The 23,472-nt window shown below is 43.0% G+C and overlaps 2 protein-coding genes across 2 annotated transcripts in view; both read left to right on the top strand.

The window, feature by feature from the left end:
• The first annotated feature begins 929 nt into the window (after positions 1–929).
• Positions 930–2,696, top strand: GPR61 (G protein-coupled receptor 61). Its single transcript, XM_028102189.2, has 2 exons — positions 930–1,134; positions 1,194–2,696. The coding sequence occupies exon 2, from the start codon at positions 1,341–1,343 to the stop codon at positions 2,694–2,696; it is 1,356 nt and encodes a 451-aa protein (XP_027957990.2). The 5' UTR covers positions 930–1,134; positions 1,194–1,340.
• A 4,187-nt stretch (positions 2,697–6,883) lies between these two features.
• The window catches only part of GNAI3 (G protein subunit alpha i3), a 47,145-nt gene continuing 30,556 nt past the window's right edge, over positions 6,884–23,472 (top strand). The window contains exon 1 of the mRNA XM_028101949.2: positions 6,884–7,139. Coding sequence (XP_027957750.1) covers positions 7,022–7,139 — 118 coding nt within the window. The 5' untranslated portion in view covers positions 6,884–7,021. The remainder of the gene's footprint in view (positions 7,140–23,472) is intronic.

Here is a 23,472-nt window from a genome sequence, read left to right as displayed (position 1 = left end):
GGGGACCCAGGGAGTGGGGGGTTAGGAGCATTTCCTCTCCCACCTTCAGGGGCACAGTGGCCTTGAGAAGCTGATGAGTGGGTGAAGAAAGGCAGCTTTCAAGTGACCTATGCCCTTCTCCTTTGGGGGCAGTGGAGGCTGGATGGGCTGACATCCCAGTTTCCTTCCAGCTGGGACATTTTGAGTTCACTGTTCCTTCTCAACAGCCCCCAAATGGCAGCTCTTTGTCTTGAGGATGGTGATGTCACAGGAGACGAAAGCACAGTCCTTCCCCCTTTCAGGTGATCTCTTCCCAGTGGTAACCCCAGAGCACTGACGGCCATTTTTAGAGATGGCTCAGGTTCAGCAACTATTCACTGAATGCCTATTGCGTTCCAGCTGCTGTGGAGGGCGCGGTCAGGTGGGCTGGAGTACTGGCCCTGGAGCCGGAGCACCTGGGTACGGACCCAGACCTTGCCGCCTTTGGTAAGTTACTTGACCTCTCTGGGCCTCAGTTTCACCAACTGCAAAATGGGGATGAGAGTAATACCTACCTCACAGGTTGTGTGAGGATTAGAATGAGCTTATTTACGTACAGTGCTTAGAACAGGGTTTGGTATTTGGAAACCACCTTTATAAATGTTAGCACTTATGGGTGGTATTGTTATGAAGTCTCACAGGATCCTCCAAACACCGTCGTGAAGTAGCTGTTATTCCCTTCATTTTACAGATGCCTTCACGAGGAAACTGAAGTCCAGAAGAGTCACAGAGTCAGTAATTCCCAGACCTGGGCCTGGAAACCAGATCTCGTGTCCGTTCTACTCCCCAACAGCTCCTGCCATTCTGAGAGACAAGAAATCAGGAAATTTACATAAGCAACTTGAAAACGGGGGCACTATCCCGGAGCTCAGTGGGACCCTGGGAGAGGGAGAGAGAAGATTTAGAACCTCTGGATAACAGTCCCTGAGAGAGGAGAAGGGTATGGAGAACAGAAGCAAGGAAAACTAAAAGGAGCCGGAGACCACTCAGAAGGTGGAATGTTGAGTGAGTGAGGCTCTGGCATCTCTCACGTCTCCTGCTTCTCCGAGGTCACCAAGGCCGACCGGAGCCACCTCTTGCCAGAAAGGAGAGATGAGCTTCTGAGCGCTCAGTTCGGTTGTACACACAGCCCAGCCAGGAAGGCTGGTGATTAGAGCCCATCCGGGAGGCTCCAGCAGGAGGCGCCCTCTCCCCCGCCCCCGTCTCCCCCACCCCCACAAAATTGGCAAGCCTGGGCCTGGGCTGGCCATCCCAGGGTCACTGGACTAGGATGGGGGATGGGCCTGTGACAGGAGGTGCCCTGGGTGTCCTCTTTCGGCCCCATGGAGTCCTCTCCCATCCCCCAGTCATCAGGGAACTCTTCCACTCTGGGGAGGGTCCCTCAAACCCCAGGTCCCTCTACGGCCAGTGGGGTCCCAGAGGTGGGGCTGCGGGACGTGGCCTCGGAATCTGTGGCTCTCTTCTTCATGCTCCTGCTGGACTTGATCGCTGTGGCTGGCAATGCCGCTGTGATGGCTGTTATCGCCAAGACACCCGCCCTCCGAAAATTTGTCTTCGTCTTCCACCTCTGCCTGGTGGACCTGCTGGCCGCCCTGACCCTCATGCCCCTGGCCATGCTCTCCAGCTCTGCCCTCTTTGACCATGACCTCTTTGGGGAGGTCGCCTGCCGCCTCTACTTGTTCCTGAGCATATGCTTTGTTAGCCTGGCCATTCTCTCGGTGTCGGCCATCAATGTGGAGCGCTACTATTACGTTGTCCACCCCATGCGCTACGAGGTGCGCATGACGCTGGGGCTGGTGGCCTCTGTGTTGGTGGGCGTGTGGGTGAAAGCCTTGGCCATGGCTTCTGTGCCAGTGTTGGGAAGGGTCTCCCGGGAGGAGGGAGCTCCCAGCATCCCCCCAGGCTGCTCACTCCAATGGAGCCGCAGTGCCTACTGTCAGCTTTTTGTGGTGGTCTTTGCTGTCCTTTACTTCTTGCTGCCTCTACTCCTCATCCTTGTGGTCTACTGCAGCATGTTCCGAGTAGCCCGAGTGGCTGCCATGCAGCACGGACCGCTGCCCACCTGGATGGAGACACCCCGGCAACGCTCTGAGTCTCTCAGCAGCCGCTCCACTATGGTCACCAGCTCGGGGGCCCCCCAGACCACCCCGCACCGGACGTTCGGGGGAGGGAAGGCTGCAGTGGTCCTCCTGGCCGTGGGGGGACAGTTCCTGCTCTGTTGGTTGCCCTACTTTTCTTTCCACCTCTATGTTGCCCTGAGTGCTCAGCCCATTTCGACTGGGCAGGTGGAGAACGTGGTGACCTGGATCGGCTACTTCTGCTTCACTTCCAACCCGTTCTTTTATGGATGTCTCAACCGGCAGATCCGGGGGGAGCTCAGCAAGCAGTTTGTCTGCTTCTTCAAGCCGGCTCCAGAGGAGGAGCTGAGGCTACCTAGCCGGGAGGGCTCCATTGAGGAGAACTTTCTGCAGTTCCTTCAGGGTACAGGCTGTCCCACAGAGTCCTGGGTATCCCGACCCCTCCCCAGCCCCAAGCAGGAGACACCTGCTGTGGACTTTCGAATTCCAGGCCAGATAGCTGAAGAGACCTCTGAGTTCCTGGAGCAACAACTCACCAGCGACATCATCATGTCGGACAGCTACCTCCGTCCCGCCCCTTCACCTCGACTGGAATCATGACAGGCTTCTGGCCACTTGGAGGGAGATGGGGCTGGGGCCACTTATGACTGAAGGAACACCCTGTGAGATCACCTATTCCCGGCTAGCAGGGGCTGGGGCTGGGGTCTCTGCACACAGCTTTTGCTTAGTGTTTTCTGGGTCAGGAACAATGCCAACAGGATGAACGTGTGGCAAAAGCCTTGGACATAGCTATGATCCTTGACTACTGGGGGAGGGAACATGGTGAGATGGTAATGAGAACAAAGGGTCACGAAGGTGAGATGATTCCTTTCAACCAGCGAACTTTCCATGCCTCAGGAAGCAGAGAAACTCCCCAAGGGTAGGAGTTGGAGGATATAGAGCGGCAAGCCAGGTTTGGAGTTATCCTGGGGATTCTTTAGGATAGTTCATTTTTCAGTGTAATTGTCCAGGGCAGTAACTGTACCCAAGCAAGGTAAGAAAGTGACCTGTGTCTTCTCCTTTCCTTGCTAGGTTTGAAAAGACCTAAATAAAGTACAGCTAAGGGTTTTCATTTGAATTAATGGATCTTTTTCTAGTTTTAGACCTGAGGTTTCCTTAAACTGAGAGGGTATAAACCAGCTGGGTATGTTCCTTTCCCAAGTTTGGCCAGAAGCAAGGGGAAAAGCAGAGTCCGAAGAGGAGAAGGCAGGAGAGCTGACTGCGGCTCTCTCCCACCCTCTGTGGGAAAACAGCCCTTCTGCTCTGTTTTGCTGTCTTTCTCCTGCACATGGGAGATCAAGCTTCCGGCTTGATCTCAGCAAAGGCAAGGATACAACAGGATGGCTCTTTCTCCTTATTTTTTAGAATGAAGAAGTGGAAATATTGGGGGTTGGGTGGCTGAAGGTGGGGGTTAGCATTTGAATTGCTAAGGTGGGTGGTTACAGAGAGGCCAAATAATCACCTTGACCAATAATACTGTAAATCTTTTTTTTCTTCCTAGGAGTGGCCTCCCTGATCTCTCTCCTCATGGCAGTGACCCACCTCCAGCCCCCTGGACAATCGGGTACAAGAGACTAAGGTTGGGAATGGGAAGGGTGGGGTTTCTATGGTCCATTAAATGCCTCCCTACTCCCATTCATCGCTCTCAAAATTAGCTTCAGTGACAAAGACTTAAATCTCTCTCCTATCTGCAGTCCTGGGCTGGAGAGAGGGCACAGGAGTTGGGTTCAGCTGCTCACTGATTGAGACTGTAGGAACTTGTTGGCTGGTATCGGTGGTGGTATTTGCAAGGGAGGGGAATAGTTGCAAACTGGACAGGATGCCCACCTGGGATTACCTGTCCATCCACCTCCCTCAGTTGAATCAAGTGACATTCAAGGGTTCAGGCAGGAACAGAGGGTGCTTTGATCTGTATTTGGACAAATTCCTGGCGCATTGAACATTCAAGGGTAAGATGGGCTGGTGGGAGTGGGGTAGTTTCCCCTTTGAACGGCCAATAAATACTTATTATAAAAAGTTATACTGATATCAACATTTACTATTTCAGTTCAATTCAGTGCATAATAGTTGAATACCTAGTATTCTATGGGCTCACAGAGTCACTGCCTTTGAGGAGTTCATAGTCTAATTTTATCAAGTACCTTGCATTTTTACAGAGCATTTATATCTGGTAAAGCACTAAAGAATGTCTGAGAAATATATTGGAGAATATACTGGAGCTCAGTCCACTGCAGTAAAGGTACCTACATGGAAGCTTCCTGTGGATTGTGGAAAGTGTGAGGGTTGTAAATGAAACTCTAGTTGAGGAAAAGAATTTATTAGCTGAAACTGGGCAAACAGCTTTCCCCTTTAGATGTAGGAAAATTTACAGGTTTGTCTTCCTACCACCAGACTTACTTTAGTCTAGAACCTATTACACTGAGGAAATCCCCTAGACAGTATATCTACCAAGGAGAATCTTTCGTGATTGAAAAACATGTAATTCTCGCTCTCCTCCCTTTTAAAATAAACTCATAAGGGAGGCATCTCATTCATAGATAAGGGGAAAAAAAACTCTTCTTCAAACATCACGGATCGGCTAGTAGGCCCTAAGTATTGCCAGCAGGTGGCAGTGTGAGTCCAGTGGAAACAGGAAAGGTGCGTGCAGGGGGGAGGTGGGGATGGTGAGAAGGAGTGAGGAGAGGGGAGGGCAGGAAACATTGCCTGGCAGCCATTTTGTTAATTTATTTTGCCTTTTCCTGTGACTTTGCCCTCCAACCCTTCCTTCACATGCATCAAAGAAGAAAATTTTAGGTGCAAGGATATCTCTAATTCAGGCTGATATTTCCTGACACTGTGATCTCACTGGTGTTTATTACAGAATTTGACATAGGCTGGTTCATTTGCATTTATTTTTCCCTGTCTGAGTGAATCATGAAGGAAATAAAAAATTTCTCTTCTATTATGCTGAGAATTCTCCCAACAGTTTCTGCCATGACCACCTTCCAGTTGTTTTCTAGTCGCCAGGATCGCTTGCTAAAATTTGCTATCTTGGCTATGAAGGCTGTTCCTGGACAAAATTTGACCTCTCTAGTGGGCTCAAGAATCAACAGGCTGAGACAACCGATCCGTCAGTTACTTTTCCTGCACCTGGGTGGTGTTGGGGTAACTCTCCAGCCTAGATGAAAACTTTCTGTTGTCAGGTCTCCCCAGGTAACATCTTATAGTGACATGGTAGGAAAGGGGTGAGTTTGGAGGCAGACATCTACTTACTCACTGTGTGAACTTGGGAAAGATGCTTAATTTCTCTGAGCCTATTTCTTCATCTGTAAGAATGGGGGTAACATTACCTACCTCACAGGGTTGTTGTGAGGATTAAAAGAGATGACCATATGGAAGCACCTAGCCATACCTGGCAAATAGGTACTCAATAAATACTGGTTTTTCTTCCCTTTCCTCTTGCCCTATCCCCCCATAAGTATTGATTATGGGAAAGCCATCCTTTTTATTCTAACAGTCATTTGGGAATGAGTAGGAGGCTTTTCAAACTTTCAAGAACTGGCATTACTAAGTTATAGTGGATGAAGTTGTTTAAGGTGGCTCTCAAGAAATCCCTCTAATCAATGAAACATCATCATATAGACCTTTCTGTTGGGACCATAAGGTCCCAATGCTAAGGTTTAAATTCTATTAGGGAAATAATTTTCAATCCCAGGGAACGGTTTGGGGGACCACAAGAGTTCTCTCTAGAATATATGGTGAGAGTATTTGTGCAGCTATTTGGCAGTAAAGGTAATTCAGGGTCACTTTCACGGGTAGTACCCAGAATTATGAAAAAACTAGGAGTCTGAGGCGTTCATAGAGGTTTATTTTCAGGTGATGCTAGAGCTGAGAGACAAATCTACTAGAACTTCCCTTTTTGGGTGGTACTACAACAGGAAATTTCAGTAGGGAGATTCACAGGATGCACTGGTTTGTTTTGGGGTGCGGGCCTGAGGTTAACTGATCTTGGTAGGAGTCCGAAGCCCCTAAAGCAGGATCATTTATCCGCGCTAAAACTGGCTTATACTGGAGAAAGGTAGCACGGAAATCTTGTGGATAACTACACTCTTACCTTTTAGGTAATAGACTATTAGGCGAGTTCAGGTGGCCCTTTGTCAGCATAGTCGCTGGGCAACTCGGAGGTTACGGCACAAGGACCGGGATACATCCTGAGAGGACGAAGCGGTGGGACAGAGGGGAGGGCAGAAGGGGATGCTAAGGTGCCAGGCGTGGTCGGCCTTGCAGATCTCAAGATGTGAAGCGTTGCCGGCCCCAGGCTCTGCTCTTTGTTCCCATCCCGTAGATCGGGCTGAGAGAACCCCGGCAGAGTGTCATACACTTGGGAAGGGGCTTCGGGTCTCCACAGCCAGAGATCAAAGGGGCTTTCTAACCAGCAGAAATTCCTGTGCCGGCTGGGGACTCTTATTTGGGAATCCCCAGCCCCCATCCAAAGCCGGCTTGACCTCAGGAGGGCGCCACCAACTGGGGAAGCCAGTCCCTAGTTTTTCTACATTTATCCAAATAAGGCAGACGAAAAGAAGAGGAGGCACTAAGGTCGAGCCGCGCACCGGGTGCTCGACAAGACATCGCTTGGATCCGGGAACCACCGCTCGGACTCACAGGTCCTCTCTCCGTACTTCCGCTTTCCGTTGCTCCTCCTCTACCCCAGCTGGAGAGTTCTGAGCAGTAACCGCCGTGGGGCGTTGCCGGAAGTGTCGTGACGCCGGATATCCGGTTCCTTCGGGCGCTCAAGGAGCTGACGGAGAGGGCCGCCGCCCAGCAGTAGACGCTGTCTCAGCCAGCCGAGCCGCAGTCTCCGCGGTGTGTGAGTGAGCCCGGGCTCGGTCCCCTCTCCCGCCGCCGCCATGGGCTGCACGTTGAGCGCCGAGGACAAGGCGGCGGTGGAGCGGAGCAAGATGATCGACCGGAACTTGCGGGAGGACGGAGAGAAAGCGGCCAAAGAAGTGAAGCTTCTGTTACTCGGTGAGGGGCTGGGGGCGGGGCTGCCGAGACTGGCGGGGTGAACGGGAGGGCCTAGGCACTTGGAGCCCTGGGGGGTGGGGGGGAGTCTGGCCCGGCGGGCTGAAAGGACCCTGGAGGGATCTGGAGGGCGTGACGGCCGTGGGGCGGGGTGTTGGGTTGGTGGCTTAGGCCCCGGAGGGCGTGCTGAGGGGGTGGGGTTTGGGGTTGTAGGAATTGGGCTGGAGGGAAGATGTGACTCCGTGCTGGAATTGGCGTTTAGTGAAGAGAGCTTGGAAGTGTGGGGCAGGAGGACATTGAGACTGTGTTAGGAATACGCGAAAAGCTCATAAAGGAAGAGCTGATATCAGCGAAGATTTTACAAAGGGGTTGGAGTATGTTGATACCAAAGAGGACGGGATAGAGTGTGAGGGGCTTGTATAATGGCTTATGAGTTTGGAGCGTGGTGATACTTTGACTAGGATGAAGTTGGGAATGCTTGAATGATTAATATAAATAGAGGGGCTGGGACAGAGTGATCACGTAAGGACCCTGTCATTTATTAGCAAATGGGCATTTTGACCTGTCGGTAAGGTGGAGGAACCCTAGATTATTACCCAGGAACCTGAAGGTGTGTGGTTGAGATAAATGACAACAGTTCTCGGATACAAAGGAAAAGAGCTTGGGTGCAGGGCCTGTCTGTGCTTTTCCACCTCCTTCTATCATTTTTACTCTCTTAAGGTTTTATAACTCCTTCCCTTATTTTTGTAAAAGGGGAGGTCGTGTGAGCTGAGGAAATTTAAGGACTGGCTGGTTTGAGGTTTGTGACAAAAGATGTAGTGGACAATAGATTACATATTGGGAGTTTCTGAATAGTTGCTAGGGATCATGTGCAGTGGGAATGGAGTTACCTTAGGATAAATTATAAAATTGGGTACACTATAAAAGCTGTGACAGACTGCTGGTGAGCTGTCTCTCCAAACTAAAAACGTTGACTTAAGAAAGTTACTGTTTATTTTACCCGACATTCGTTTTGAGCAGCTTTTAGGTATGGTCAGATGCATTTTACTCAGCGTGATTAGTTTAAAGATTTTTGAGACTTGTTTTTTTTTTTTTTTTAGATTTTATTTATTTATTTGAGAGAGGGCAAGAGTGAGAGAGCGCATGAGCAGGGTGAAGGGCAGAGGGAGAAGCAGACTCCCCACTGACCAGGGAGCCACATGCGGGACTTCATCCCAGGTCTCCATCCCAGGACTTCAGGATCATGACCTAAGCCCAAGGCAGACACTCAGCGGACTGAGCCACCCAGGCACCCCGAGACTGGTTTCTAGAGGCTCAGTAAATAATATAAAGTACCCCGGCATCAGCTTACCAATTAGTTAAGTCACAGTTTTTTTACTGTTAGTATTTTCTATGGTTCTGTTAGAGAAGAATAAGTAGGAGTAATGGTTTCTGTAAGCAAAAGAACCTTTTTTTTTTTGCAATAGATCTTTTTACTTTTTTTTTTTTTTAAAGATTTTATTTATTTTTCAACAGAGAGAGAGGGAACACAAGCAGGGGGAGTGGGGGAGGGAGAAGCAGGCTTCCCACGGAGCAGGGAGCCCGATGTGGGACTCGATCTCAAGACCCTGGGATCATGACCTGAGCCGAAGGCAGACGCTAAACGCCCGAGCCACCCAGGCGCCTTCAGTAGAACTTTTTAAAATAATTAATTTTTGAGAAAAGTTGCTTTAGGAGAAGTGCCAAGTTTTCATGGTGTAAAGCTCTGGAGGACAGAATGCACCACCATAACCCAAGGCTTATTTTGTACTCCAGGGTGTGCTAGGTGCCCATGCTAGCTAGGAACAGCTCTTTGGATATAGGGGGAAAGTTATGCATTGGAGCTTGAGTTTTTGGTTTGAATAGCTGACCTTTCATGACACATGAATTCAGATTGTAATTCTAGACTGCCACTCTCTGTTTAACAGGTATCATTTGTGGATGAGCATGGTCTGTGGCACATAGTAGATGCTTCTTAAATATTTACTGGCATGAACCACCTAATGTTGGACATTGCTCCTTGGGCTCTTTCAGATGTTTAACTTAAACCATAATACTCAAGGCATTAAGGTCTGTGTTGATTGATTGGTTATGAAATTAAAGGTGTATTTTCATCTTTTGTAAATGTTTTGATTAACATTAGCCCATCAGAGTTCCCCTCAGGACATTAGCCTATTGTAATACAGTTGTAAACCGTGAGGCTTTCTTCCAAATGGCAGGATTTGGCAGGCAGAATTTAGGCAAGCAAATGTCTGGAAAAATCTTTATTCGGGACTTTATAAATAGTGCATTTAATTAAAAACAAAATTAAACACATGAAGACTTAGCGAACTTCAAAAGCAGTAAGTAAAAATCAAAGTACTAAAACATGTGCTTTTAATTTTTATCAATTTCATTGTTTTAAGTAAGATTTTTTTAATATTCTTGAGCAAGTTAAGTCAACAAATATAAATAGTTGCAGACACGGATGCTCTTGCTTGAACCATATCATAATGCACAGAAGTTGAAGTATTTTCTGTAAGCAGAACACACTCATCACAGTATATGGATAACTTTTTTTTTCCTGTAGAATACCTCCTTTGATGCACATGCAAGTAATTTTTACTTCATCACTGTGAAACTGTCAAACTTAGTCTAAGTTGAGATATATTTGGTTATCTGTGTCTCTCCTGGCACATAATAGGTGTTCAGTAGATATTACTGTATTTTCTTTTTTGGAGCGATGTAGTTTAGTATAATGAGTAACAACATGAGCTATGAAGTCAGGCTATTTCAAATTCTAATTCCCATTTACCAGCTGTAACCTTGGGAAAGTTACTTACTCAGTTTTGCTCTGCTCCGTTTCCTCATCTTTAAAATGGAGAAAATAGAGGCACTATAGGAGTGCTATGAGCATTAATGATAATAATGTAAAGTGGAATACAGCCTGGGACATAGGATTAGCTCGGTGAATATTAACTGTTATTGTTATTATTAAATCAAAAAGAATGTTACAGATTATAGGTACTATAGAAATTAAAATTAAGAAGCCAGGGTGGACAGGGGCACCTGGGTGGCTCAGTTGTTAAGCGCCTGCTTTCAGCTCAGGTCATGATCCCAGGGTCCTGGGATCGAGCTCCGCCTCAGGCTCCTTGCTCGGCGGGAAGCCTGCTTCTCCCTCTCCCACTCCCCCTGCTTGTGTTCCCTCTCTCGCTGTGTCTCTCTTTGTCAAATAAATAAATAAAAATCTTAAGAAAAAAGAAGCAGCAGCCAGGGTGGGCAGAATTAGTTAAGGAATACTTAAGTGTTAGAATTTTTTTTAATCACCTTTGATTTGAATTTCCTTTAGGTGTGTTATTGGGAAGATCTTGAAATGTCACGTTAATGTTTAATCACAATATTATGTAGAAAGACAAAATTATATTATGCGAGCTTCCCAACTGGAGTGCAGTACACAGGATGGCATACAAGTTGCTGTTTGTAAATTTTTCTTTAGTTTTGAAATTTCATTTTTTTATTTTAATTTTTTTAGAGATTTATTTTATTTTATTTTATTTTTTTTTTTTGACAGAGAGAGACACAGTGAGAGAGGGAACACAAGCAGGGGGAGTGGGAGAGGGAGAAGCAGGCTTCCCGCCGAGCAGGGAGCCTGATGCGGGGCTCAATCCCAGGACCCTGGGATCATGACCTGAGCCGAAGGCAGACGCTTAACGACTGAGCCACCCAGGCGCCCCTATTTTAATTTTTTTTAAAGATTTTTATTTATTTATTTGACAGAGAGTGGGAGAGGGAGAAGCAGGCTTCCTGCTGAGCAGGGAGCCCGTTTGGGGCCCTCAATCCCAGGATCCTGGGATCATGACCTGAGCTGAAGGCAAACACTTAACTTACTGAGGCACCCAAGCGCCCTTATAGTTTTAAAATTTTAAATCATTTCATAACTTTTTGAAATTTTGCAACGGTTGAAATGATATTTGAACATTTTTAGTATGATTTCTTCTTTAAAGTTTGGGAACATGGCAATTGCAAATATTTTATTAGGAAGGTTTATGCCAATTTGTATTTAATATCTGTAGTACTTTGTATTTTATTTTTCGTGTCATAATTTTATGATATAAAGAAAATATACATTATTTTTACTTACTTTAATAGGCTCACAAATATTATCATCAGTGTGTGCCATCATGTGACAAAAGTTGGGAAGCACTGGTATAATGAATGGATAAGTATTACTTTCAGAGTCACATAGAAATGAATTCAGTTCCCACCTTCATTTACTAGCTGTGAGACCCAGAGCATATAATGTAGCCAATGAATCTTATTTTTCACATATATAAGATGGGGATGATGATGTCTATTTTATAATATGCAATAAAATAATATATGTAAAATGCTTAGCAAACAAGTATTCAGTATTGGTAACTTATGTTATTATGATAATGTCTGTGAAAGCTTATCATTTTAGCTACTTTTTTCAAGGGTGTTTCAGACAAATAATTTGAAAAAATAATATTTTTTTTCGGAGGTCTTCAAGGAATTTTAATAAATACCATTCTTGTGATACTTATTAAAAGGAATTAAATATTATAATTTAGTCTTATAAGTTATTGAATGATTTACTCCTGTGCTATTTTAGGTTTTTATTTCTTGATAATTCCCCTTGGCAGATCTTGAGAGAACATTATTATACAAAATGCGATTAATGCTTTGTTCTCTAGGATTTTTGTGGTGGTGGTATGGCAAAAATTAAATTGCATGGAGAGAATTGGAATCCTCTAGTTCACTTAAACCTTATACAATTTTACTCACATTTAAATATCTGTATTTACCAGCTAAATATGCTTATTATTGAAAGTTAGTATTTTTGATAGAGAGTTGTAATACTGAACTTTTCCTTTAATTTAGCCCACACTAGCTTAATTTGAATTTTTATACTACCTATAATCTATCGCATTCATTTTGCTTTAATAATAATAATACTGTTACTATATTGATTCATTAAATTCTCATAGAATGATATTCTTTATAAGGTTTGCCATTACTTGGCATAAGATTCATAAACAGGACATTTCTTATGAGGATGTATCTTGTGTCTGGCAAAAAAAAAAAAGAAACTGGCATAAAAAATAGAAATTTAAATTTCAAAGAGGGGTTTGTTTTTTATATGCACTTAACTGTTCTTTGTGTCTTATTTTATTTATTTATTTTTTAAAAAATTTTATTTATTTATTTGACAGAGACACAGCCAGAGAGGGAACACAAGCAGGGGGAGGGGTGAAGCAGGCGTCCCGCAGAGCAGGGAGCCCGATGCGGGGCTCAGTCCCAGGACCTTGGGATCATGACCTGAGCTGAAGGCAGACGCTTAACGACTGAGCCACCCAGGCGCCCCTGTGTCTTTTATTTAAATGTATTTATCATCACTTGTTCAGTCTGGAAATATGGACCTTTTCAGGAATTACAATACTGTAATATTCCCTAAGTATGCTAATTCTGAAGTAAGTACAGAGATGACTGTAGAATAGGGTCTTAGTACTTAATAGATTTGACAAGGGGTGCCCCGGTGGTTCAGTCAGTTAAACGTCTGCCTTCAGCGCATATCATGATCCCAGCGTCCTGGGATCAAGCCTTGTGTTAGGCTCCCCGCTCAACTGGCAGCCTGCTTCTCCCTCTCTCTCTGCCACTCCCCCTGCTTGAGCTCTCTTGTGCTCTCTCACTCTCTCAAATAAATAAAATCTGAAAAAAAAAAAAAAAGAATTGACAAGCATGTAACCTTTTAGTCATTCTTACAACTGTCCATGCTTTGTCTTTCTATGTTTAGTTAGTTTAATTTAGTTTTATTGGGAATGGGGCTTGTCGGGGAAGGTGGGGAGGAAAAGATGCTTTAAGTACTCAGGAACTAGAATATTAGCAGTAAAGACCAAAAAATAAAGATATGGGTCTCATAAGAAGTGTTTAGAGCAGTGGATACTAAATTTGTTCAGGTAACTGAAGTTTGTTTTAAAACTTGTTTTCTAGTCAACAGAATATAGTAGAACTAGCAGTAATAAAAGTTCTTTGAACTGGTAACTTAATTCATAAATAGAAGATCTCATGTAGTGTAGGGTTAAAGAGCAAAGATGCTGAAAATTGGGGGATTTATCCTAATCTCAGAGCTTCATTTTCCTTTTTCTGTACAATGGGGTCTGATCTCAGGGGTCTCTTGTCTGTGATGTTAATATTAATTACCAGATTAAATATTTTAGCAGGGTTATAAAGAGGGCTCTTTTTGTGTTGTTATTTCTCTTACTCCTGAGTTTGACTGAAATTAATGTAATAAAGCTGTTTAGGAGGATGGTTAAAAACCTGAAAGACAAATTTCTGAAGTGCCCATAATGTAAATGTTTAAGAGAATATAAAGAGAAGAAACTGTTGTAGTGTTTGATTTTCCCTCCAGTTTTAACTGTCTTGTTTTGGTAAAATTCTTTTTCAGTGTTTAGCAAATTAGAGTTATCTTTAAGCCTTTATCTCTCCAGGCTGTTACCTGCTTAGCAGTCATCTGTTACCATAGCTGTAGTTGAAGCTGCTTGAGCTGAATAACACTGTCTTTGGAGCACTGTTTAATTGTCCCAGTTTTGATACAGTGCTCTATGTAAATGAAGTAACTTATTTTTCAGGTCTTGATATTAGTAAGTTGTAACAGAAATGAATATATCAGATACAAACCAAACAAAGAAGAACCAGAAAGACCAAATTTGTTTGGCTTGTACCTGAATAATGGCCTGGTAATCTTAGAAACGAGTTTCAGGAAGGTATAGTCTTTAGTGGATTTCCTTTGATTTTCAAGTTAGACTTGGAAGATACTTAAAAGTTTAATAGATTTGTTAAAGGCTAGTGGAGACATTAGTGTGTTCATTGTTCCATTACTGTTTTGCTGTTATAGGCCTCTTTTTGTCACCAAGTCTAATTCACAAATGGGTAAATGTTTTTAATATTGATACAAAAAGACTGCATTTTTTGGATGCTTGTTAGTGTTTTATATCTTGAAAAATTTTTTGTTGCTTAACTTTGAAATAGATGGTTTTCTAAATTTTTTCTAGTTGCTCATGTAAATCTACAGCTGTATAGTTAGGGATGTCTCACCATGATTAAAACGTACACTTATTTATTTATTTATTTTTAAAGATTTTATTCATTTATTTGTGAGAGAACAAGCAGGGGGAGTGGCACGCAAAGGGAAAAGCAGGCTCCCCCCCTGAGCAAGGAGTCCGATGTGGGACTTCATCCCAGGACCCTGGGATCATGACCTGAGCCGAAGACAGAAGCTTAACGACTGAGCCACCAAGGCATCCGTACACTCTTGTATTTAAGTTGTGCTTGTATCTCCTGCTTTTTTAAAAGATTTTATTTATTTATTCATTTATTGGGCAGAGAGCGCACGCAAGCAGGGGGAGGGGCAGAGGGAGAGGGAGAAACGGACTCCCCACTGAGCAGGGAGCTCAGAGATCCCAGGATCACGACCCCAGCCAAAGACAGCCACTTAACCAACTGAGCCATCCAGGCGCCCCTCTCCTGCTTTTATTTATGTGGCCTGCTGTTAATAGTTATTACTCTGGTGATATGGGGACCATTTAAATCAGACTTCTTTAAAGTTAATTAGCAAGGTAGCTTGATTCTTGTCATCTTGTAATTTCCTGTAGTAGCTGGATTTTAAAATTAAAATAGTATTCCATTGAACTCTAAGAGCTTATGGAAATGGTACAGTGTATTTGGATTTCTATTTTAGTCATGTATTGATATCCCTAGTTTTTATACTTTTTTATTAAATGGAGAATGTTGTATGGAAATTTTGCCCAGGACCTTGGAAATTATATTTTACAAATTACTGTAAATTACAGGATTGTTTTAGAGTGACATACTTTTGATAGAACATTTTCCCCTCTGTTTCCTGAATTTAGAACATCAGAAGTGATAACTTCAAAACAGTTATGATGTAATGATAAAATCACTACCATGATTTACACAGATAATGTAGTTCTGATGTATGTGTTAGGATAATGCAGTCTTAAACTTTCCATGGAAGTTATTTTAATGTTGAGTTATGTATTTTTGAAAATAAACATTGAATTACTTCAGTTTAATGATGTAAATCTCTTTCACCATTTTTCAGCATTAATAAATCCTCACATATTTTGGTTCATTTCAGGTTGTTAAAAACTAATTTCCTTCCTTCCATCCTCTGCCTTTTTTTTTAAGATTTTATTTATTTATTTGGGAGAGAACAGGCATGAGAGATCACGGGGGGGGGGGGGGGGGTTGCAGAGGGAAAGGCAGATTCCCCACTGAGCAGGGAAGCCTGAGGCTCAGGACTCTATCTCAGGACTGTGACCTGAGCTGGCAGAAGCTTAACTGACTGGGCCACCCAGCCACCTCTCTTCTCTTTTTTTTTTTTTTTAAAGATTTTATTTATTTGACAGAGAGAGACACAGCGAGAGAAGGAACACAAGCAGGGGAGAGGGAGAAGCAGGCTTCCTGCGGAGCAGGGAGCCTGATGCAGGGCTCGATGCCAGGACCCTGGATCGTGACCGGAGCCAAAGGCAGACGCTTAACGACTGAGCCACCCAGGCGCCCTCTTCTCTGCTTTTAGGAAGAGAAATATATTTCTTACCCTTTTATTTTTGTTATTATGGTAATAACTAAAATCCACATTCACGTCCTCATCAATATTTGTAGTTTTTTGTTTTTCTAGACTACTTGCAAGGATTGTGTGTGTGTGTGTGTTTTGTTTTTAAAGATTTTATTTATTTATTTGACAGCACAAGCAGGAGGAACAGCAGAGGGAGAGGGAGAAGCAGGCTCCCTGCTCAGCATGGGGCTTGATCCCAAGACACCTGGATCATGACCTGAGCCGAAGGCAGACTCTTAACCAACTGAGCCAGCCAGGCACCCTTACAAGTTTTTTTAAATAAACTTTTTATTTTGCAATAATTTCACATTTATAGGAAAGTTGCAGAGATGTATGAACATAGCGTACCTATATACTCTTCACCTGGTTTCCCTTAATGTTGACATCTTACATAGCTATGGTACATTTGCCAACACTGCACAATATTGGTGCATTAATGTTAATTAAACTAATGTTAACTAAACTAACTTGCTTGGATTTCAACAGTTTTTCCACTAATGTTCTTTTTCTGCTTCAGGATCCAATTTAGGACACTGCATTGCATTTAGTCAAGGCTACGTTTTATTGAGCTTTTTGGTTTTCAGTGTTGCAGTATTCCCAAGGAGGCTCATTTATTAACTTATTTATGATTTGGTATCTCTGATCACCTTTTATGTGCACAGGTACTTTCTTAGCCTGGAGATAAGTGAGAGATAGACAAAACTCTTAAGCAGTTAAAGTTGTGGAGATATAGGAGTAAAAGGTGGTTAACATGGGTGGAATGTGGTTACAAGAGTAGCTGATATGGGGAGGAGGAAAAAGAAACATGTCAGGGAAGTCCTCCCAGAGGAGGCGACATCTGAGATGGACCTTGAGGGATAAATAGGAACTCTGAAGACAAAGACCAGAGGGAAGTGCATCCAGACAGAGGGAGTAATATGTACAAAGGCTCAGAAATATGAGTGAATAGATAGTTAGATTTGCCTGGGATAAAGAGTTGGTATAGGAGCAGCATGGGAGATGAGGCTGGAAAGGTGTGCAGGGGGTTTGGAGAGAGTTTTTTTTTTTTTTTTTTAAGATTTTATTTTTATGTATTTGACAGAGAGAGATAACGAGAGCAGGAACACAAGCAAGGGGAGTGGGAAAGGGAGAAGCAGGCTTCCCACCGAGCGGGGAGCCTGATGTGGGGCTTGATCCCAGGACCCTGGGGTCCTGACCTGAGCCGAAGGCAAGTGCTTAACAACTGAGCCACCCAGGCGCCCCTGGAGAGTATTGATTTGAATTTTTAGTAGCTGTTTTTTAAGTCATATTTTATTTTATAGATAGAAATATAGATGTAATTTGGGGGAAAACATTTAGGGACTTTGCATTCTCCTCCCTCATTCCACTACTAATTTATGCTGTCACAAAAGGTTAGTAAAAGTAAATACATATATGAACCCCAAACTTTTGAGTTTTGACTTACAGCATTGATGAACATTTATATGGTAAGGGAAATTGAAATTGTAGGAATCCTTATGATCTGGCAACTGAGTTTATAATGTTTTGCTATTTGTGGATTTTTTTTTAAATGTGGTATTTGCATTTGATAAATAGATGTGTAGAAAAGTGCTGTATGCTGCCATCAGTGTTTGGGAGACTTAGGTAGGGATATGATTCTAACATTTTTAAGTAAAATTTTGGGATATATAAGTTTTGGTGAATGGATGTAACATAATTAACTTTGGAGGACATCTCCATTACATATAAAAATTTATTTATATGGGTTAAAACTGAGTGACTTTTTTTTTTTTTTAGGATTTATTTGACAGAGAGAGTGTGAGAGGCAACACAAGCAGGGGGAGTGGGAGAGGGAGAAACAGGCTTCCCCCTGAGCAGGGAGCCCCATGCGGTGCTCAATCCCAGGACCCTGGGATCATGGGATCATGACCTGAGCCGAAGGCAGATGCTTAACGACTGAGCCACCCAGGTGCCCCTTTTACAGTTCTATTCACAAGAAAATTTTGAGGCAGAGCTAGAAAGAAATACACCTTTGCAAAAATAGTTTTCAGTCATGTCCGATGTACATACCATATAATTTAGCGTTAGCACCAAAATGGCTATTTGTTGCCCTGCTTTTAAAGAAATAAAAGGAAACTTACTCACCAGGGCCCAAAATTAGAACTTTGAGGCAGCCAGAGGATAATCCCTCTCCTTGCTCACAAATAACTGGCTCCCTTAAGCATTCTTTTTATATTCCACAAAAGTGAAAAAGAAACCCCACTCTCCTTAATTGGCCAGTTGCCCAAAGAGAACACATGATCCTTAGCAACACCAACATTACCTTTTTCATATTCTCAAGTGATAACATTTTGAGGAGAGCTATGTGGCTAAGTGAGCTGCTCTTCCCCCCCCACCCCGCCTTTAATCGAGGATTTCACACATTGTGATCTTGCAGTTTAGGATGACCTTTTCTGTATTTTTTAGTGCAGATTCCTCAGATAATCTGATTGGTTTTATTCATCTTTTGGAGCTCGTTCACACAGGGTGTAGGCCCTCTGTAAGCCTATGACTGGGTGATTCCTGGGTCAGGTATTTACCCCTGATCCAGTCACAGAGAGGGGCGTGACTCAGTCATGTAGGCGATTGCCCACTGAGGAAGCTAAATTGGGATTTCTCTAGGGGTTATAGGCAGGCATATATTCTGAAACTATGTTTAATATATCAGTTAAGGGTTTTTTTTTTTTTTTTAAAGATTTTGTTTATTAGAGAGAGAGAACCAGAGCACTAGCTGGGGGAGGGCAGAGGGAGAAGCAGATTGCTGGCTAACCACAGAGCCCACACAGAGCTCTATCCCAGGAACCCACGATCACGACCTGAGCTGAAGTAAGACGCTTAACCGACTGAGCCACCCAGGCACCCCTTTGTCAGTTAAGTTTTATCAAAAACTTCTTATATGTGCTTTAAGCCTTTTTGGTTGTTGGTATGTGATTGCTTCCCAGAAAAATCTTTTTCAGGGTGCCTGGATGGCTCAGTCTGTTAAACATCCAGCTCTTGATTTTGGCTCAGGTCATGATCTCAAGGTTGTGAGATCCAGCCCCAGGTCTGGCTCCATGCTGGTCCTGGAGCCTGCTTGAGATTCTCTCTCCCTCTCCAGAGGAAAAGAAAATCTTTTTCACAGAAGCGATCTATTATCTCTGTCCCAATCACAATGTACTGCCATCTTTTACCTTTAATATAGTCATGCGTTTATTCATTCACTGAGCAAGTATTTGAGTACTGTGTTTCATGCACTCTTTTAGGTGTTGGGATACAGGATGTTCAGGACAGATCTGTAGCAGTTTATTTCACTGAAGTGGATGGTGGGTGCAAGGGAGCTGGGGCAGGGTTTGAGAGGTTTAGAGGGGATTAAGGAGAATGGGAGGCTTGTGAGTGAGTCCAAATTTATTGTCAGGTGTAGTCGTGGGGTGAGAGTTGAAAGCCTTGCCAGGAATGGGCGTGGGGCTGAATAAAGATAGCAGAGGAATGGAAATCTGTTTCTGTTAACTGCCCACATTGAAAATTCCATTCATTGCAGCTGGCATTTATAAAATGTGATTAGGCAACTACTGAATCTCATAGAAACTCAAGCCATTCATCCCACAGTTATTATGTGCCTACTCTGTCCTAGACATGGAGGGGGGGGCGGTAGTAGAAACAAAAAGAAGGTATTGTTTTGTGCTTTCGAGGAGTGTGCTTTTTTGAGTTTAGGACTAAGGGAGTCCTTAAACTGGTACAAACCCAAGTAATTACAATAATTTGGCCAGGTATTATTATGGTGTTTGACACTAAGCTGTAGGGCCAGGTTGAGCCTTGTCAGGGTGCCCTTGAGGAAGAAGTACACAGATGTGAAAGGGTTTTCAGGTCATACTAGAGTTTCATTACCATTTTCGTCAAAATCAAGAAAACCAATTAGCAGTTTATGAAAAGCAGGATTAGGATCTGGAAAGATTGTCAAATAATTTTTTTTTAGAGTAGCCAGACCTGGCTAGAGATAAAAAGAGGCTGGGAAGGACAGTTTGGGACTTAGTTTTAGAAATTAATCTCTAGGACTCATGCTGAAAGGGAAGAAGATGTGTCAGCCCTCAGAATGGGAGTGGTACCTCTGTTGAGAGGGAATGGAGAAGGTTTCAGGAAAGAGTTGAAGTTTGAGGTGAATAAGGTTTTCAAGGATGTTCATAGTAGAGGCTTGGCATGCTTAGAGGGACAGTGGGCTGGGTAAAGAGATTATTCTGATATTTTAGACTATGGAAACTTGGTAATTTCACACGAAAAATAGATCTAACTTCGCCATGAGACCACACATTCCTTATTTGTATTTGTGTCCAGCAGTTCCAGGCACATATGAGAGACATGTTTGTTTAAAAAAAAAAAAAATTTTAATTTGCTCCATAATTTTTTTCCCATCTGTAATTCTGCTAACCTTTTTTTTTTTTTTTATTGAATTAGGGGGCAACTGGTTTTTGTATTAAGTACGGTACATTGAAAAGCATTTTGAATGAAATGTCATTTTTAACTTTAATCTGAATTTTTACTCTGTTACTTATGCCTGTCAATAAAAAGAAATCATTGGGAGCAACAGATAAGCATATTATTGGAAATAGCATGGACTTTGCTGCTGTGTCTTTTGTTAGAGATACATTTTTTTCTTAGGAATAGCAACCTAACTTGAATATTCTGTTAGTTTGAGACTGTGTGATTGTAGAATACCATCAAGCATGAATATAGAAGGTTGGCTGCCAGATGACTCTTCCTTACATTGCTGCACTCTTTAATTCTTTGTATTCTTTGTGCCCTCTTGATCAGGAGTGCATGATTGGAGAGCATGCTGATCACTGTATTATGGCAGCTGTTTTGAATGGTTGGGTTAATAGGAAGATGTGGATCCGTGGTTTGATTTGAAGCCTCTGTGTGTCAGAAGTAGAGATTTCATCTGCTTTTAGCATTATAATAATTGTAGTCATAGAATGTGAGAGAGCAACCATAGGGCACATCTAGGCCAAAACCCTTCATATGTTACATATATAAGGAGATAGGCATTGTGAAGTTAGGTGGCTTGCTCAAGATCATACAGCTAGTCATGGTAGACTTAGGACTAAAATCTACTCTTCCATTGAATTTATTACTACATGGTATTATTGACTAAAAAAATCTTTTTAAGTGAAGTTAGAAAAATCAAATATATGTGCTGATCAAGCTTTCAACCTGCTGTGGGAGGAAGACTGTCTATGCCTGTTCTTGTCATATGTTCCCATGTGTCTCGTAAGGGGTGGGGGGCATGGGTGGGCTATAAGAGACCAAGAAGAGTGCCTTGGTCTAGTGCTTACTAGAGTGTTATTTAAAAATAGTGCCATATTGGGACTTAGCTGTGCAGACCTCCAGAAAGAGGGCTATGTCCTAGTTATAATGGGTGCTTTTAGATATTTCAGGACTTCTCCACAGAAACGAGTATTTAAAAGGAAAGGAGATGTTTCAGTTGCTCCTGGAATACCCACTAGTACACATGATAGTGGTACAGAAACCTTTGAGGAGTGTTCAAGGAAAAGCTATAAGAAGTACAGATGGGTGGCAAGTGTGGGAGAGGAGGTAGTTAGACAGGAGTATCTAGGGGTTGAAAATATATTTAAGGAAGAGAGTGTTTTTGTTCCTCACGGTGGGGTGGAGAAAATGATTAATGCTTTGACATAGTTTGCTGTGGCATGTAGGTTCTAAGTTGCTGTTTTAGTGTGTGAATCCAGACTCCATCTAGGGTTTTGTGAACTAGCTGATAAGTAGTTGTATCATTTCTGCTGGGATTTTGAACCAACATCAATATCTCAAGAGTTTCTATTAAATTAAACTTTTGGGAACTTAACATTACTTGGTGGTATTCCAAACAGTGAAAACAGCATTCACGAATAATAGTTGGATAACATTTATTGAATCCTACTGTGGGCCAGGTACTGCTCCAAGCATCTCCAGTTGACCCTTGTTTTACAGATAAGGAAATTCATTGTGCCTGAAGGCACAGGAAGATAAAAGCATAATGTACTTCCTTAGACTGGCTTTAAGTTTTCTTTTAATCAAAGTGAAAGAGGAAAAAGAGAAGGCATCAGGTGACACAATGTTTTTGAGTATCAGCCATCTTTTAGGGTTAATTTTTATTTATTAAAGATTTTATTTGAGAGAGAGAGGAGAGAACAAGAGCTGGGGTGGGGGGGTGCAGAAGGAGAGGGAGAAGCAGACTCCCCACTGAGCAGGGATCCCCACTGGGCTCGATCCCAGGACTCCAGGATCAGGACCTGAGCCAAAGGCAGATGCTTAACCGACTGAGCCACCCAGGCGCCCCTAGCGTTAATTTTTAAGATCAGTGTGTATCGGGCACCTGGGTGGCTCAGTCGGCTAAGCATCTGCCTTCAGCTCAGGTCATGATTTCGGGGTCCTGGGATCAGACTCCTGATTTGGGCTCCCCTCTCAGCGGGGAGTCTGCTTCTCCCTCTGCCCCTCCCCCTGGTTCATGCTCTCTCTCTCTCTCAAAAATGAATAAATAAAATCAGTGTGTATTTAAGTTGAATGTGTTTACACATGGTAATGATTTACTTATATTAGTAATTCACTGGCCTATAAGAATTTTGCAAAGACATTATCACTATCTCTTGTTTTTCATACCCATAATGTGTATGTTATGGGAAGAAGTAGGGAGAACACGTGATGGTGCCTGCTCTCCAGGAGCTCCTTAAAAATAAAATTTAGGACTTTTTAGGTAAATTAGTGTTTTTACAGTAGTGTGTGTACTGGTGAATTATTTTTCTTCTGACCTTCTTGGTGATCATACTTACCTGCACACATACTTCTTATTCTATTTTTTTTTTAAAGATTTTATTTATTTATTTGACAGAGAGAGCAAGCACAGCAGGGGGAGTGGCAGAGGGAGAGGGAGAAGCAGGCTCCCCGCTGAGCAGGGAGCCCGGTGCAGGGCTGGATCCCAGGACCCCGAGATCATGACTTGAGCTGAAGGCAGACACTCAACTAACTGAGCCACCCAGGTGCCCCTATTTGATTGTTAATAAGGTTTTCTGAATTAATTCTACCCCTTCATCCTCTGCAGATTGCCTGCCTTTTATTGAGAAGACCGTCTAACTTGGCTCTTTCTCTCCTTTTTCTCTCAAAAATCTCTGTAGCTTCCCCCTTCATCCTTCCTCTTTATATAAGGATGAGTCTTCTAAGTCGAACTGATCCCATTCCCTCCTTTTGCTAGGACCTTTCAGACTTTTTTTCCTCTGTAAATCCTATCACCTGCCCATTTCCTTCCCTCCTGCCTGAAGTCATCATCAGTTCCTCCCTCTCAGAGCCATAGGTTGGTTCTTTGCAGTTCCTTTGTATCCATTCCATTCTTTGTTTCCATAATGCTACTACCCTGGTAGATTGAAGATGGACAAATGAGTCTCTCCTTAAATTTGTGATGAAGTTTAAAGAAAGATAGATTAAAAGATGTAAAAAAAAAATTAGGAAGTTCCAAACATCACATAATATGTATTGGGGGTGGGAGATGAGATGTGGGAAGCAGTTTAAAACCTAAGCGTGAGATGTTATTAGAGAGGGAACTTACTACCAAAGCGTTGGAGCACAGAGAATTGAAGTAAAAATGAAGAGTTCAGACCTAATAAGAAAGGGCTATAGAAAATGTTAGAGAATTATTAGTGC

This window comes from Eumetopias jubatus, unplaced genomic scaffold (assembly GCF_037043125.1).
Source record: "Eumetopias jubatus isolate StellerSeaLion01/CBP00866 unplaced genomic scaffold, mEumJub1_p1.0 scaffold_4, whole genome shotgun sequence".
Classification (NCBI taxonomy): domain Eukaryota; kingdom Metazoa; phylum Chordata; class Mammalia; order Carnivora; family Otariidae; genus Eumetopias; species Eumetopias jubatus.
This window is presented reverse-complemented; position numbering and strand designations above follow the sequence as displayed.

Coding starts and splice junctions, on each gene's coding strand:
- GPR61 (XM_028102189.2), top strand. CDS start 1,341: ATGGAGTCCTCTCCCATCCCCCAGTCATCAGGGAACTCTTCCACTCTG.